General features: G+C 36.7%; 2 protein-coding genes across 13 annotated transcripts in view; both read left to right on the top strand.

The window, feature by feature from the left end:
* The first annotated feature begins 150 nt into the window (after positions 1-150).
* cenpk (centromere protein K) lies at positions 151-10756 on the top strand. Its single transcript, XM_077246717.1, has 10 exons — positions 151-261; positions 502-655; positions 965-1009; positions 6478-6541; positions 6695-6741; positions 6840-6922; positions 8709-8804; positions 9111-9246; positions 9341-9394; positions 10321-10756. Exons 2-10 carry the CDS (start codon positions 548-550, stop codon positions 10474-10476), a joined length of 789 nt encoding a protein of 262 aa, XP_077102832.1. The 5' UTR covers positions 151-261; positions 502-547; the 3' UTR covers positions 10477-10756.
* Positions 10757-16378: 5622 nt separating this feature from the next.
* rims1b (regulating synaptic membrane exocytosis 1b) overlaps positions 16379-17525 on the top strand; it is a 114346-nt gene continuing 113199 nt past the window's right edge. For 4 of the 12 annotated variants that reach the window (XM_077246720.1, XM_077246730.1, XM_077246724.1 and 1 more), the window contains exon 1: positions 16481-16951. In XM_077246720.1, the coding sequence (XP_077102835.1) occupies positions 16785-16951 (167 nt within the window). In that variant the 5' untranslated portion in view covers positions 16481-16784. Of the gene's footprint in view, positions 16952-17525 lie in introns of all 12 variants that reach the window. The other 8 variants (XM_077246718.1, XM_077246721.1, XM_077246719.1 and 5 more) reach the window with 7 other exon arrangements.

Genomic DNA, 17525 nt, shown 5'->3' on the forward strand with positions numbered 1-17525 from the left:
TTCTCGTATAAGTCCACGTTTTACATTCGTAGCAAATATTCCTTGAAGTTCTATGCAATATACAGACAAATTGGTGTGATTAAACCTATGTATTAATGAAATATACAAGCAGCGCCGTCGCAAAATCCTTGAACGTCCACAGCGTATGACGTCAGCCTTACGTCACGACGTTGTTGCTGGCGGTAGTTTTGTTTTGCGGGTTTTGTTTAGTAGTGCCAAACTTGGGTGTGTAGAATTCGCTTAAAAGAAAACCGATATATGGTGAGTACAGCATGACTGCGAAATTTGGATATACCACATGATATCGACACAAAATATACGAAAGCTTTTTCACTTTACAAAACTGTTTCGCGAAAAGTTATTTGAAATCGTTAGCTGCACGGCTAACGTTCACATGTTGGATCATAAACATTTTTGAATGTAACGTTATCTGGCTGGAGTTTTGCGTATGATCTGCGTTTCTCTTTGCTGCTCTTATGTTTGGTGCTTCTTGTTTGTTAGACTTTTATCACATCTGTAGAGCCCAGGACCATCAAAGCGAACAGAAATGGAGCAGGACAACCAGTCCTCTCATTCTTCAGATGACGCAGGATGTATGGCTGCAAAAGCAGTGTTGTTAGAGGATTGTGAGGAGCAGTTTGGACTGCTACAGAAGGTAACTTAAGTTCATTTGCTATGGAATTCTTTTCAGATCGGTGGTCAAATAAGTTATACCAATTCCTTGTTATGAAAAATGTACAACTCTTTATGAAACACAAGGCTTTTTTATAGCCTATGATCACAAGGCGCACAGACCTGGGTGGTGTACATTTTTGTATCATTGAATGTAGACCAAAAAAATTACATGTTTGTCAGATTTTTTTGCACCCTTTTATTTAGCCTTTTGTGAATTATGTTGACAGCAGCTGCAGAAATTCAGCTGGGATGCAACTGTTTAGGTAACACAAGCACTTATATCTTTCAGCTTCAAAATGAGATCATTTTGGCTGACGCAGAGGCGGATGATGAGGTTTGTCTTTCTCCTTTTGGTACTTTTTATTTTAGAAATCAGTTGTGTGCATATAAATGTAACTTTTCAGTATATAGGCCATTCTACAAAATTGGTTCAGAGTTTGAAACATCTTGCAAAAAATGTCTTTCCCCACAAATGTTGTATTCAGCAAATTGTATAATGTACACATTTCTAGTAATTGCGCAGTTAATTCTCATATTTTATTTTCAGAAAGTTTTGGAATATTTTTTTCTCTCCCCAAATTTGAAACTACCGAAACCACAATAATAAATAATTTAGTAAGAAGGCTTTTATTGACCTATTAATATTTTGTTTATACCTACCTTGTAAATATATTTTTTGCTATTTTATTAAACAGTTTTAACTCAATAAGTTTTAGTCAATAACAAACACAATTTTAACAATATTTCAAGTGTATTTTATGAGATTTTTTGTATTTTGAATCCAATCTTTCTTTGTAAAAGGCATAATGTTTATCATACTGATTTCAAAGTTAAGTTTAGATATACATTAAACATATACAGTATCTCACAAAAGTGAGTATTTCCCTCACATTTCAGCAAACATTTTAATATATCTACTCAAGGGAGAATGCTAAAGAAATGAAACTTGGATTTATTTTAGAGTAGTAGATGTGCTGCTTGTATAGCTATGTATGTTTACTGTCCTCTAAAAATAACTCAACATACAGCCATTATTGTCAAAATATCTGGCAAAGTGAGTACTCCCTAAGTGATAATAGCTGTACGTCGTTTAACCATGCAAAGCCACATGTCCTATTCATCATGTTCATGTTTTTGCCTGCTGACAGGACCATACAAATTGTTGTATCTTGTATTAGAGCGGTTACAATTTGTGCTTGGCGTACAATACTCTCATACTGACCACTGGATGGCACCTCATGGCAAATAACTCCCTAAGGATTTGAGAATTAGAATTGTTGCTCTCCACAAAGATGGTCTAGGCCAGTGTTTTTCAAACTTTTTCAAGAGGGTCCCTTTTTTTTCTTTTCTTTTTTGACGCGACCCATAGGCTTGTGAGCAGAAAAAAAATCAGATCAGCACTTTTTTAACCACTTTTGATGATGCACGTGCACTTGCTGATCCTTGACGCGATTGCAACGCAAAGTCGATTCTGATATAATTTGATCAAGCTATAGGCCTACATACAGGAATTTTAACCAATTAATAGCCTGCTGCATGCTTAAAAAATACACAAAACATATTCCACAATAAACTCTTTAAATGTAATATTCAGAACAGAACGAGAATTTTAAAAAATAACTATAAACAAGCCAAAACGAAATAATTTAAAGCGAAAGTAAAAAGGGGCATTATGCTCACGTAACTCTCTCATTAGAATCAAAATGTTTCAACATTCGCGATGTATTTGATGGTAAACTATTTTTTATTATAGGCTTTGTAGCAACTTCACTCACGTTGCAATATCGACAGGGAAAAAATCATCACTTTCACATATGCAAAAATGTGCTTGGAAACATCACAGTTGAGCGGTGCTTACGCTGAATGGTACGAATTGTACTACTGCTATTTAAACAGAGCAGTGTGAGTTTATATTAGGTTGACTATTTTATTATCATATTTTATTTCGGCAGCCTGGAATGGTGTATTTGTGTGTGTGTGTGTGTGAGGCGCGGCACTGGAAACAAAAGCATATTCCGTCACTTTGTACAGGACATCATTCAAACTGCAAAGTGTTTATTTATATTTGTGTACACTCGCAATAAAACACAACATTGTGCTTTTGTCAAACTGTAAACTCTTGTCAAACTTAACCTACAACTGTCACCCAACCAAAATCACACACAGTTTAAAAGCAAACATATTTATAATTCAAATGAGAATAAAGTTAGTGTTAATTTCAATTTTAAGGAAAACAAATATTGATCTGAAATGTGTGTGTTGCTGCCAATGGAGCGAACGAGAGTGTGTTGCGGAAGGAACGACGAGTGTTTGTGTGTTGCTGCCGATGGAGCGAACGTGTTTGTTGTGGATGGAGCGAACAAGTGCGTGTTTTGTGTATAATATTAATGAGAAGGGTGGGCCTGCTTATTCTGCTTAATCTGGTCCCAAGCCGGTTCGCAGGACGAGAGGGCAACACGCATGTCAGGAAAAGCATTCCGTTCAGTTTGTTTCGTTTCGTCAAGGTTTTTTGTTTTGTGTTGCCTATGGCTACGAGTAGGTCGGTCAGCCGGTCAGGTGACATGTGGATTATTTATTTTGCATGAATTTGAATGTTTTTTTTTTACTGTACTTCTAATCAAAGCTATTATTATTAATATTATTAGAAAACGGAATTTATTTATTTTTTATAAATCACTGGCGACCCATTTTTTAATTCTCGCGACCCACGGTTTGAAAACCACTGGTCTAGGCTATAAGAAGATTGGTAACATCCTGAAACTGAGTTACAGTACAGGCCAGGGTCATACAGAGGTTTTCCAAGACGGGTTCGTGTCTCGCGAGGGTCAATCAAAGAAGTTGAGTCCTCGTGCTGTACGTCAGGTGCAGAAGCTGGCTTCAAAAAACAGACGCATGAGTCCTGCCAACATTGCTTTAGAGGTTGTAGAAGGGAAAGGTCAGCTTGTCAGTGCTCAGACCATACACCGCACACAGCAACAACTCGGTTTGCATGGCCGTTGTCACAGAAGGAAGTCTCTTCTGAAGCTGGCTCACAAGAAAGCCCGCAACTGTTTGCTGAAAGCAACCTGTCCAAGAGCATGAATTACTGGAACCATGTCCTGTGGTCTGATGAGACTAAGATAAACTTGTTTGGCTCAGATGGTGTCCAGAATGTGTGGCGATGCCCTGGTGAGGAGTACCAAGAAAATGGTGTCTTGCCTACAGTCAAGCATGGTGGTGGCAGCATCACTTTCTGGGGCTGCATGAGTGCTGCTGGTACTGGGGAGCTGTGCTTCATTGTGGGAAACATGGATTCCAACATGTACTGTGACATTCTGAAGCAGAACATGATGCCCTCCCTTCAGAAACTGGGCCGAATGGCATGATAACGACCCCAAACACACCGACAAGGTGACAACTCCCTTGCTGAGGAAGCTGAAGGTGAAGGTGCGGAGTGGCCAAGTATTTCTCCAGACCTGAACCCTATTGAGCACCTGTGGGGCGTCCTCAAGCGGAAGGTGGAGAAGACCCGTGTGTCTAACAACCAGCAGCTCCGTGATGTCATTATGGAGGAGTGGAAGAGGATTCACTTAGGGTGTACATACTTTGGTTGCCAGCTATTTTGACAATAATGGCTGTATGTTGAGTTATTTTCAGAGTAAATATATATTGCTAGACAAGCAACACAATGATTACTCTAAAATATATCCAAGTTTCATTTCTCTAGTATTGTCCCTTGAGAAGATATACTAAATGTTTGCTGAAATGTGAGGGGTGTACTCACTTTTGTGAGATACTGTAGATGATATAGGCTACATACATTAGTTTGGATATACATTGAACCAAACACTATAATATCATCTAAGTTGATTATTCATATACTTTATTTTTTGCAAAACATCTCATGTTTCGGTCATGACTGCACATTTTCGGTAGGGACTAATGTTTAGGTAGCGACTAACTCACATTACAGAATTTTAACTCTAAACACTACTAAAACATACTAAAATACTAATGATATGCATAAATACTATAATGTTGTTTATTTCCCCCAAATAAAGGATGTGTTCCTTTTGTCACTACCAAAACAATGATGACGTTTCGGTCATGGCTGTTTCAATAGTGCCAATTTCAGATACTTTTGGGGCTAGATCAAAGATGCTAATCAGCACATGCTTATAACTAGCACAGTTCTGAACAGTTCCGTTGTACAAACATAACACATTAACTCACAATGATGGGACCTAGTATCTACTATGAACATACCTGTCAAGTATCCCGTTTTGGCCGGGAAAGTCCCGTATTTAACCCTTCTTTCCCGCCGTCCTCCCGTATTAGTATTTTCCCGTAAATCTCCCGTATTTTAACCTGCGCTATTAAAAAATAATAATGGCCCGGGCGGATAAAAAAAAAAACATCCCCAATCTGAGCTCTGTCACTAGCCACGCGATAACTGCCAACTGCAGTAGCCTACTACAGGTACTGTGGGTACTGTAGGTGGCAGTTGTCGCGAGGTTAGTGTGTGAGGTCAGATGATGAGTGACAACGCGGGGGGAAAAAAGAAAAAAATCGGAGACGGATGGTGGACGCTACGACAGAGACGGAAGGCATGTAAATACCGCGATCAAAGTTACTATCAGATTTAATGTTATTACCTTGACAAACTATACATCATTAAAATATAACACTCAAGTTTCAGTATTTGACCACTATTGTATTCTCAGAAACTTTGAAGATGTTTCATACAAAATACATTTCTAATAACTTTACAAAACTTTGTAGCTATTACTAACTATTTTTTTCCATTATGACAATAATTAATTCTACATTTACAATAAACTGCCAGGTGTCAGCTTTCAAATGAGATCATACTTGTGCTTTTAGTGCAAAGTGTTTATGAACTGTAGGCTATCTGTTTCAGTTTGGGTATGCCATTTCTGAGGATTTTTCAAAAGTGGGGTTGCAGCCTAACAGGTTAAAGAATGCAAAGTCTGCAACAAATTTGAACAACAACTCACTAAAAGAGTAAATAAAAGTTATGTGACATGTAAAGAAAAGCTGTAAAAGAAAAGCAATATGAAATTAAAAGAATGTGTGGAATGAAAATAAAATGTAAATGAGACAAGCAATGTTAAATGAACAGAAAATATGCAAATAAGCCTTTAAAATAAATGCTCTTCATATATACGCTTTTGTGTTTTCATTTAAGCTATAACACTTGTCTGAAAATGTAAGGGATAACGTTACTGGAGCTTGGTTTGGGGTGGTGGGACTGCTCGCGGTGGGCGCCGGAAAATTTCCCTTATTTTCAAATCCAAAACTTGACAGGTATGACTATGAAAGAGAGGCTATGAGAGACAAGGACAGGAATTTTTCCTGATCAAAAATGAAGGGGTGCAGTTAAAATACAATACCCGAAAGACTAAAACATACACTGTTTCGGTAATTTGCGCGAAATTTTTTTTTTACATGGGAGTTTCATGATTTACAAAGAAAATGTAAATTATTTTTTTAGCTTTTTTGTTTAAGAAAAAAATTGTTTATTTTCGAAAACAAGAAAGGAAACAATTTGCAAAAATGATTTACATTTTTTTTTCCCATAAGTTAAAATTGAGGGGTTAGGGTTCGGGACAGACACCTTTTGAAAGTACCCTATAAATCAGTAAGCTTACTGATATTTTAAATATTATCGTGGGGTTCAATAGATAATAGAAGGATCTTAGTAAACATCTAAGGTTTGAATACTTAAATGCTTTTTAAATGTGATTTTTGTTTGTGGTTGCCAAAATACAGTTTATTAATTATTAATTTTTTTGTGGGCAGGCAGTGAATCGCCTGATTGCAATCACATCTGAGCTTGAGCAGTGGCAGGAAATGGAACCAAAATGTAAGCTGTTACCTCTTGTTTTATGTGCTGTTTCAAAATTATAATATAGGCTAATAAGTATTCAATATTCAAAACTCTGGTAACCACACTTTTAATTACACAGTTTATTTGAAGACATTTATTATTATTATTATTATTATTATTATTTTCTAGTGCTGACAACAAATCCTGAAGTCCTAGTTGCTGTTGGAAAAGAAGAGGTACGTAACTTATTACTTCGATAACACTTAATAGGCAGTGAGCGTACCGAAATATAAATACAGTTACAACTTTCTTTTTACACTATTTCTCCTCACAGTTGCAAAGACTCAACGGTCAACTTAAAATGGTCCTGTCATACTCGCAAGCAAAGTTGGATGCCCAGAAAAAGATTTTGAAAAGGTGCGACACAGTTTTTGTTAAAGAGCTCCAATTATGCTTTTTAATGTTTCTTTTCATGCAGTGTTGCATACTTACTTCTGACGAGTCATATTTCATGCACAAATTCCAGCCTATGGTCTTATTTGGCTGCCCGCGAATGTCTACTTTGATCCGCCCTTAAACACTGTAGTTGTAGCTGAGGCCTGGAAGAGTTTGGTTTGTGTCGTCATTGACGAGAAGATGCTGTTTTCTGTGCTGCGAAAGCAAATCCACTTTGCATGCACTTCCAAAGGATGAGGACTCGGGCTCGAATTGATACGGTTAAATCAATGCCATCATTACTGTTCGTATCACTGTGTATACGTGCTGAGGAAGGTTTCGGAGCTGAAATTCAGATATGGTAATAGACAGTTTAGTTTCTGACAAGCTGTAGACCAACAGACTGGGCCATCTGAATAATCAGAGCAGAGTAGGCTCTCGGAAAGGAGGGGTTTAGAGAGACGTTTCAGGCTCTGTGAGAAAAGGTGATGCTGCGATGTAGTGTTGTCAAGATACTGAAATTTCGAACTGTTCAAATACCTTGAACAATATCAATTTTCGATACTATGGGGAATACTGCCATACATATAATATATTATCTGATAATTGTTTGATAATTTGGGTAATTTTGTTCCAGTAGCTTACATACAGAAGAGGGAGGCTTTATTTGAATCGTCGAACTAAAATTTAATTACAATAGAATAAAGAGATACAATAGAATAAAGAGACAAATGAAATGGCTTTAAGTTTTTCAGGTGGGCCTAATGGTAGTTTTCAGGTGAGAGACACTACAGAAATAAATCAAATGTAAATTAACACTGGATAGTCTTCATTGTAAAAATGAAATACAGATGAATGCTTACAATTAAAGTTACAAAAGTTTCTCTTTTTCTCTTGTTCTTTGATTAACATGATGACACTCAGCAGCAGCAGGTATATCAGGCTGCTTTCACTTTAAAAGCTTATGCACAGACAGATTCAACAGAGTGGTGCAGGTATGACGTCACTTTGTAGGCCAACCAGAAGTTAGCATCAAACTGGTTCCCTCGACAAAAACCCAAAAGGATTTTTACATAGGCTTTCGGATTATCGCAAAAGACACAAGTTTATGATACTTGCATGTTTTGTCCATCAAGAGAATTTTCACAGATGAACACAACTTCTGTGAATTTTGAAGAGTAAATGCAGTTGCCAGAAGTAAAAAGCTAAAGGTAGGCTATAAACAAACTACACCACAGTCCCAAGAATTCAACGTCACCACCACTTAGCTTCCGACTTAACTCTTTTGGGTTTTATCTAATAACATCTTCCCAGAACATTTGAGTTAGAATAGATAATAAGAGCACAACTATAAGCATAGTGAGGCTGTAAAAGCGGACTGAGCTTACCTGCTCAGCGTTATGTTTAATCTCCCCGACAGCCTCTGTAGTCTCGGTTTGCCACTTGTTAGCAAAAAATCACGTTTTGGAGTAATACTGATGCATTTTATGTCAGAATAAAAGTGAAAGTGTCTTGAGCTTGTTCACCTCCAGACCTTATTTCAGCCATTAAACCAAAATCCTATTAAAAAAACCCACTGTCTTCGGGAGTTTTAGTCATTTTAGTACCAAATGTATATATATATTTTAATGTTTTTTTTCTTCATGGTTTTAGTTTAGTTAACAGTAATAACTTTGTTCAAGATTACTATGCTTAAATTAACTTTTAAATAGGACTGAAAAATACATTCATTAATAATATATACAACATGTATAAACATGTTTTTCAGGGAGCAGACATGGCAAGCTGAGAAGAAAGAAGCATTGAATGCAGTGTCTGAGAAAATCACCAGATTACGATCTGAAAATGAGAAGTCGGAGCACAGGTTCTTAGTATAATGCTGGGATTAAAAATCACATTTTTACATCTGCTTAAAGGGACATTTACCCAAGAATAAAAATATACTCACCATCATGCCATTCCAAACATTGGGGTTTATACTTTATCTGTAAAAAACAAAAGGGCAATTCTTTTTAGCCATGTTCATTCATTTGGTTAAAATGGCATGCGAGAACTAATAGTGCTTGTTTATAGAAGATTATATCTATACACGCACTCTTTGTGTTTTTACTATAATGATAATGTGTTTTACATTAATAATCCAATCCTATTTTTCCACATTTTCTTGCAGTATTTTGCAGGATATGAAGAGAAAAATTAACAATCTAAAGGAATATCATAGCAGTCTGATGGAAATGCTGAGCGACATGTTAGCTGAGCACTTCCCACTTCCTGATCCCCTAGGAAACGTCACAAAGAAAAAAAGAGTAGGTGGCATCTTTACCGTCTCAATCAGATCAGAGAATATTGGATTTGTATTTTTTGGCTTTTGCATATAAATATTGGATTTGAATTTTTCAGGCTGTTGGATATGCTGCAGAGATTAACCTGATTTCACTGAGTGAGATTATCGAGGTATGTTCGGATACTCATCACAATAAAACAAATTTATTTTTATATCTTCACATTATGTTTGCAATCGTTTTAAGAATATAAAAAGTTCATTTCCATTCTATTAAATCAATAACAACATAATGTGAAGATTTTAAGAACATAATCTGTTATTGATTTAATAGAATGGAAATGAACTTGTTTCTTGACACAGTATGTTTAAAGGCACAGAAAGTGATTTCTGAGAAACACTGTTGATATTTGAAATCAACCCAAACAAACACACACACCCCCCAAAATGCACAAGCACGCCATGCAAGAGTGGATGTCTCTTTATCAAAGCTGAAGCAAAGTAATATTATGCCAAAATAAATAAAGCGAAGATGACAAAAGAAAGACAAGGGAGAACAAAAAATGAACATACAGTATACCAGAGTACAAGTAGGAGTTGGTTGTTAGTTGCCAGCAGCATAGCAGCTCCAGACAAAATATGAAAAAACTATCCTGTTACTATAGCTAACATTACAACAACATATATTGGTTCTCTGAAACATAAAACCAATGTTACTCGCATATGGAGCAGAAACAACAACGTCTGCGTCCGTTTTCAGGCCTTCCCGCTTGGGTCTCTCCAGTGTTGGAAAGCTTTTCTAATATTAACGTGGGTCTTAAAGCTCTTGCCTGATCATAACCATTCTTTTCCCAGTGATATTCCGCTGACCTTTTCTCTTTTAAGTCTCTCTGCTATCTCTCTTTCAACAGTCATTCTTCAAATCTCGCTCTTGCTCACTCCCTCTCTCAATGCCTCCTACTTCTGATTGGGTTCACGTTTGTTGTGCTGCTCGTCAGATCCACTTTCAACAGTGTTTCTCAGAAATCGCTTACTGCGCCTTTAATTTACTAACCCAGTGTTATTAACACATTTAATCATACACATTTATTTATTACAGAGATTGACCAATAAAACATTAGAAACTCCACATGACCCTTATGTGACTACTGATGACACTTTCTGGCCCCCGTACACAGAGATGCTTCTTCGCAATGGTATTGCAATAAGACATCCAGAAGATTGCAATAAAATCCGTCTGGAAATGTTTTTTTAAATCTTAAGCGCACTAAACTGAATCTAATTTAAAAATTACATTTTTTGTATGTCTGTCGTTAACTGTAAATGTCTATTTTTACTTCTGCAAAATCTGCAAAATATTTGCCATTATGGTATCACATTGCAATTGATTTGTTTTGGAAGTACATGTCAAGTAAAACACTTAGAATACGTGTTTCTCTTCTATAGTTGTGTTGGTGTTTTGTTTTACTTTGTATATACATATATTTGTCTACCTGGCAAAAATAATTTCTTAATTAAAACCACCTTAAACATTCCCTTTGACTTTTAGTTGTCTCCAGTGCTGCTTCAAGATGTCAGTTTGGGAAATTCTCAGGGTTTGTAAACAAAAACAAAACTGAAAAATTTCTACAATTTGTTGTTTAACATGTTGTATGTAGCTTTTTTTTAATTGTGTGAAATCAGAAATGGCTTTCAAAAATACACCTCTTCTAAAAAAAGATTTCATTAAATGTCATTATATCATCATGTATTATTAATGAATAAGTAACAAGTTCCTATTTTGTTTTAAAAGTTCTCAATTTGTTAATAGTGCAGTGTTTAGTTTGTTTATTGGACTATTTCATTGTTGTGTGTTACCCATATGCTGTTGTCTTTATGTGGGTAATACTGAGAGCTGTATTTTAAGTCATTGTGTGGTCTTAGCTTACACGTCTGTGTTAATATCAGTACATTTTACAGTAATATACAGATTTTAATAATTCAGGCTGTAACATGTTTTAATGACAGAAACTGAACTACAGTCACCAAAACACCATCCAATAATGCTTATAACATTGTTATTGTATTTTTACAGTAATGTCCTGTTGACAGCTGGCACAGCTGCTGGTTTTGTGAAATTAAAATGAACAATCAAAAATATTGTTTACACATAGAAATATTAAATGGAGCCAAAAATAGCCTTGTGACAACTAGCCCCAGGGCATTTTCCTGTGTAATGCCATGTCCTTTCAACAGAGAGCGCGAGGGCGCTACTTTTTCCACTGGCGGTTTGTTAACCTTTTTCCTGTTGAAAAGTAAGGTAGGCCTACATTGAACCAGTTCAGTTCCTGTAGTCGTTCAGAAGTACACTTAAGCGTATATAAATGTTGCTTTTATATAATCTGTCAATATTGCCATTCGGATACAACATTACATTGGGCAGTATAAAGTTCGGCGACACTGAATAAAAATTGAACGGGCTACATCATATTGTCCTTCCTAGCGTACTTGTTGGTTTAAACGAATTCGCATTGCTTTAAAGAAATAGCTCAAAAGTGTGGGATATTGTGAATATTTAGCCTACCTGAGTACTGAACTTGACAAAAATATCTAAGCTTCTTTCTCTAAACACAACTGTCTTTCCCAAACACTTTATTCAATAATAATTAATTAACAAACTTTACTTAAATCATAAATTAATATATACTCACATAGCTAGAAATATGAGATAATGTAGCCTACTTGTTAATGTTTGAACTTATTAAACATTACATAATGATTAACAGAACAGTAAAATAAAATGCTTACAAATGATAAAACTTTCAAATTCTTGAAAATATGCAAATGTCATTAAGCTTCAGTTTCATTTATTACCTAATGCACTTTTTTTTCAATTTACAAATGTACAATATAGCAAAAAAGTTGTTTGGTAGTGATCCAGATGTTCAACAGAAAATGAACCAATATACAGTATGACTGGCCTTTAGGGGTCTTTAACTATGTACTTGCATCAAAATAATAATAATTAAAGTCCCTGTAAAGGCAATTTAAAAAATAAATTCTAAACACATTATAAATGTTAGAAATGTGCTGCTAAAACATATTACAAAGACTGTGAACTGTGAAGAACTGAATTGTGTGGAGTTAGATCGTTAAACAGTTTTTCACTATTACTATTTTCCGGATTTTTTGGGCGGGTCTAAAACGGGGCTCGATGACGGACTGGAGCCCCTGAGCTCCTCGACAAGCCCCTACTTGATGACAAACTGGATCGAGCCACAGAGGCTGGCCGCTGGCGCCGAAAACTGGTGAGTGCTTGCCGCGAGTGGGCGTGGTTTCAGCGCAGCCAGCGGACACGCCCCCAGCGTTTGAGAGCAGAGGCTACTGATCATTTTTTCAAGATTTTGATAGCTTATTTTATGTACTTGTCGGCTTTTTTTATCATTCAAATTTGGTTGGGTGGCTAATAACACATTTTTCTGTGGTGTGACAAACTCAGAACACATAATTAATTTTGACTTTACAGGGACTTTAATCATAATTGTTAGTTATTCAAAAACACTATTGCTGCTATTGAGATGTGATATGGGTAAGGATAGAGACAGGTTTGGTGGTAGCCTATGTGAAGGTTAGGGTTCAATTAGATTACTATAAGGGAACAAGTGGTTCAAACTGTTTATATTGCTTTGTTTTGCTAAACAAGTTTTTTCTTTAAAAAAAATGTTTTCTCCTGTTGATGTTTGATTCAAGTTATCCTGTTTAAGTATATAAGTGTTGAGGCAATGCAAACTTGTTTTGCACCCAAATTACAAAAAAAAAAAAAAAAACATGAACAAATAATGAATAAATTAATTGTAATTAATTTGGGACATTTTAACTTTAGATTGGGTACTGTACTGCAAAAACATGAACAAATTATTAACCCTCTGGGGTCCTTCGGCCCAAATGGACCGAAACATTTAAATAAATTTATTTTTAAAAATCATAGCTTCATCGGAATGGTCTGAAATTTGGTGACTTTGTTGGTACTTGGTATATGAACACCCAATCAAATTGGGGACAGGATTTGAATAATTTAAGTGGGTGTAAAAAAATTGTCACACTCAGGAACTTCGGGTCCAAATGGACCCGCATAGGAAATGAATGGCAAATTGGCAAAAATGTGAAAATACCGAGTTTTTTTGTGCGTACAATCTACAAATCAGCCACGATCCAGAAAAAAAGCACACAACAATGAAGGGGTGAATCTATAAAACATCAAGAGTGCAAAACAGACACAGACACATCCACATCCACACACACACACACACACACACACACACACACACACACACACACACACACACACACACACACACACACACACACACACACACACACACACACACACACACTTTTATACATAAACAAACTAATAAATTCAGATTACATATGTGTTTTGCATTTTTAAAATGCTCAGTTTGTCCACCAGATGGCATCCATCTCATTTCAAAAATTGCTTTCATGAGGTCTAGGCTTGACTCTAAAATGAAATACAGCTTTAAAAAAATATATATTTTTTTAAATAATTTTCTATTATATTCAATGGGGGAAATGGGTCATATTTATTGCATAAATATTAATTATAAATCAAAATTATCTCAAAACACCAAAAAAGAAAAGAAAAAATATTATAAAAAACAAGTAAAAAAAAAAAATGATGATTTTCTTTTAATAAATATGAATCCCACCCTTCCGGCCCATTTGGACCCGAAGGTCCTGAGTGTGATTCTGAAATGAAGGACCCCAGAGTTAAGAAAGGATTTGTGAAAATGTGTAAATAGTAGAAGTCTGCTGCATACACACCACAACAAACAAATATCAAATGTGTGAACTCTACAGACTGTGGTTATGAGTTTATGAATAATAAGTTCACACAAATAGTGTGAAGTTCTTAAAATTACTAATTAAACTTTTTTTTCAACATTTGTAAATGTAAAAAAATTGTAATAGGTAATAAATGACTTGAAGTTAAATTACATTTGTTAGCAATTGTTTTATTTACATTACATAATGATTATGTATATTATCTCATAGCTCTTTGATTTTATACTATTAACGAATTATCCATTAAGCATAATGTTTCTTTATTATGTATTAATGTAATTTTTAACTATTGTAAACCATCTGTCAAAATCATATGTAGATTTAAAAAAGTTCTTGATCATTTGAATTGAAAGTTAAATGGCATTTGTAGCATTTCATTAAATAATGATCTGTTGTCATTATGTAACATTTAATAAGTTTATTAGTAGCTTAAACATTAACAAGCACATTATCTCATGTTTCTATCTATGTGAATATATATTAACTAATTTGTTAATGATTTGTTGATGAAAGTTATTATAAAGTGTTACCGAGCTGTTTTAACTTAAAGCAACTTGCACTGGCATATCTTAAAATTCGCCAGTGTCATTGTTTTGACTCAAGTAATAAGTGAAACATTGTACAAAACATTGTTTTGACTTTTTTTTTTTCTAAGGCATGATTATAAAAGCTATGTAAATGTCCCATTTGAACCAAGGCCTAATCCTGCCTTAATCTAAACCCTGCTGTGAAACCAAGTCTTGGTGTTCTTATCTAGCCTGGTTCTAATTATTCTCAATTATTCATATTTCTGCATCATGTTCAGTTACCACATCATGTGAAAGTCAATGGCATGTGATATCAATGATGTCAAATGCATTGACTTGCTGTTTTTAAATCTGAGTGCATGTGAAGAACATTCCACATGCTTTGGCAGTCTTTTGGAGCTTGACATGTAGGAACTATACTGTCTTTATATATTTATAAGGTTACTTTTAAATAATTAGAGGAAAATTATGGTAGACGGCGACATTAAGAACAGTGTGCATTCAAGTCAAAGCTGCAATATATTTGGAGATGAGACTAGAACGCACAATTTATTTAGGCATCGTCTAATATTTTATTGATAAATAAATGGAAATATTTGCTAATTTAGTTGTTATAGCACAACATTAGAAATCATGAAATGATGTTTTATTAACAAAGTTCGGGAGGAGCACGTTCAGATAATTACCACGAGTGGAGAGCACTCTACCATCAATGATTAAAATGTGTGTATAGACTCAGCAGTCTCACCTCATTTCATTGACAGTTTAGCAGCATCCCTCCACCCCCCCTTCTCCACTCTTCTAGTCCTAACCACTTTACATACGGGTGGAGTACTCTGGGTTCGGGCCGAACTACGAGCTCGGAGCCCTCCCCCGGACAGCACGCCAAATACGCATTATACTTTACCCCCTCTAATTGTATGCAAGTGTGAACTCGTGAAATGGGCTATATTGCAACACATGGGACAAGAAATCAGCGATACAAACATTCACAGAAATGCACTAAAGTAGCTGAAAGTGTTTTGTTACACACATGCACGCACAAAATGCACTTTTCAAGTTTTGGAATATGTGTTCTATTATAACTTTGTGGACCGAATTCATAGCGGAACAAGTTTGTCCATTGCAGCGTGTGTCGCTGTCCGGGGTTCTGAAGAAAAAAAACTAGCCTAGCTGTTGGACTTACATGTAATCAGCAACATTCGTCGAATTAATTAATCATATAAATTGGATTATTGTTGTATTTTTTCTTCTTCTGCGTGGATTGTTTACTTGCTTTGGTTTCATTTCTGACATGCATTAGAATTATTATTTATATATATATATAGCTATACAGGCCATGTGCAGCCTAAATAAAATTATAGGTTTCTTTTAAGATGTCTATTTGATTTTTGTTATGTGCACATTATACTTTTGCGGATAATTTAATTTCAGACATCCCTCAGTCAGACAAAACTGTCGAATTGATTGTATTTAAGTGGTCCGCGCGAGCGATTCTAAAAATAACCTGGCGAGAGTGTGCACATATTACCGTACTACTGCCAGATAGGCTAGCCTACTCCTAGAAATACAGAGATGCCAGCATACTTGTGAAGGTGCGTGGTCGAGCAAAAACACGACACACCGATATGAAAAAATAAACGGGAATGTAACTTTCATACAAATGCCTTTTTGCCAATTTCACAAACGAGTAAGCGTTGAAGATAGTTGTATACGCGGCCGCGGATCTGCATTTCCATTGACTCTTCTCTCTGAGAGCGACGGAGAGAAAGAGAGAGAGAGAGAGAGAGAGAGAGAGAGAGAGAGAGAGAGATCAGTGGGCGAGAGACGGACTCCGCCTTTGCCATCGCCCAATACCGAGCCCCCGGTTCAGTGAAGGGGGAAATCACAGATCTGCTAGCTAATGCCGGAGTCCCTCTGTTTGCGTCGTCTCCGGGCGTAGAGATGATGGGCTTCCCGTAACTGGAGGTGGAGGAGAGTGGCGGGGGTGGGGGTAGCGAGAAAAGAGGAGGGGTGGGTTAAAAAAAAAACACGAAGAGAAACAAAAGCACAGTTGTGGGTGCCTGAAACCATGCAAGATTTGCACTGTTCTCAAAGAACGCTGCTCTATCCGTGGACCATGTCGTGAGGTGTGGCTCCAGCGCTCGGGATACTGCCAATAGATAGCCTACGCCTGGGAGCAGGGCAAAAGATGTCCGCCTCGGTAGGGCCCCAAGGCGGCCCTCGCCCACCCACCGTGCCGGCACCCATGCCTGATATGCCGGACTTGAGTCATCTCACGGATGAGGAAAGGGAAGTCATCATGGCAGTGATGGTTCGGCAAAGGGAAGAAGAGGAGAAGGAACAAGCCATGCTAAAGTAAGTGCTAGACGATTTCCTTTGTGTATAAAAGCGTCTGGTTGCAATGGCCTCTGTATATAGAAAGCGGGAGTTAATGCAACAGATGAACTTGGGATAGATTGGCTTTAACCGTCGTTGTAGTGTGTGAGTAAAAATTAGCTAGATTTGAGGTCAGGCGAGTTACAGGTGCACCATGAAGAGCAGTCGGAGAGATGGGGCGTGACAGAGAGCGAGGATGAATCATACTTCGCAACTGCGAGCCACCCCACTCCACCCGATGCACCTCCGGGGGCAGCACAAGGTGCTCTTCACCCCCTCAAGCAGTCGCCCAAACACTATTTTATATGGTAGGCTATAACACACAGCGAATGTTATCTTGGAGAAAGGCAATTGAATGAGGCTTGCGCGCTGGTCTGTGAAGAAAGAAAGCACGTCTAATGTTATAGCCTACACGTTAAACGACAGGAAGCTAAAACGTCTGTTTTGTGTCTATTGACAATATTCAAAGGTATCCACTATCTGGACTAGAAATATAGCCTTTCGCAGCGTTACAACCGGGGTGTGGTTCGTGATTGGCTCGTGATTATTTCGC

Source organism: Siphateles boraxobius, unplaced genomic scaffold (genome assembly GCF_051911475.1).
Source record: "Siphateles boraxobius isolate OS27281-9 unplaced genomic scaffold, OSU_SipBor_1 29, whole genome shotgun sequence".
Classification (NCBI taxonomy): Eukaryota; Metazoa; Chordata; class Actinopteri; order Cypriniformes; family Leuciscidae; genus Siphateles; species Siphateles boraxobius.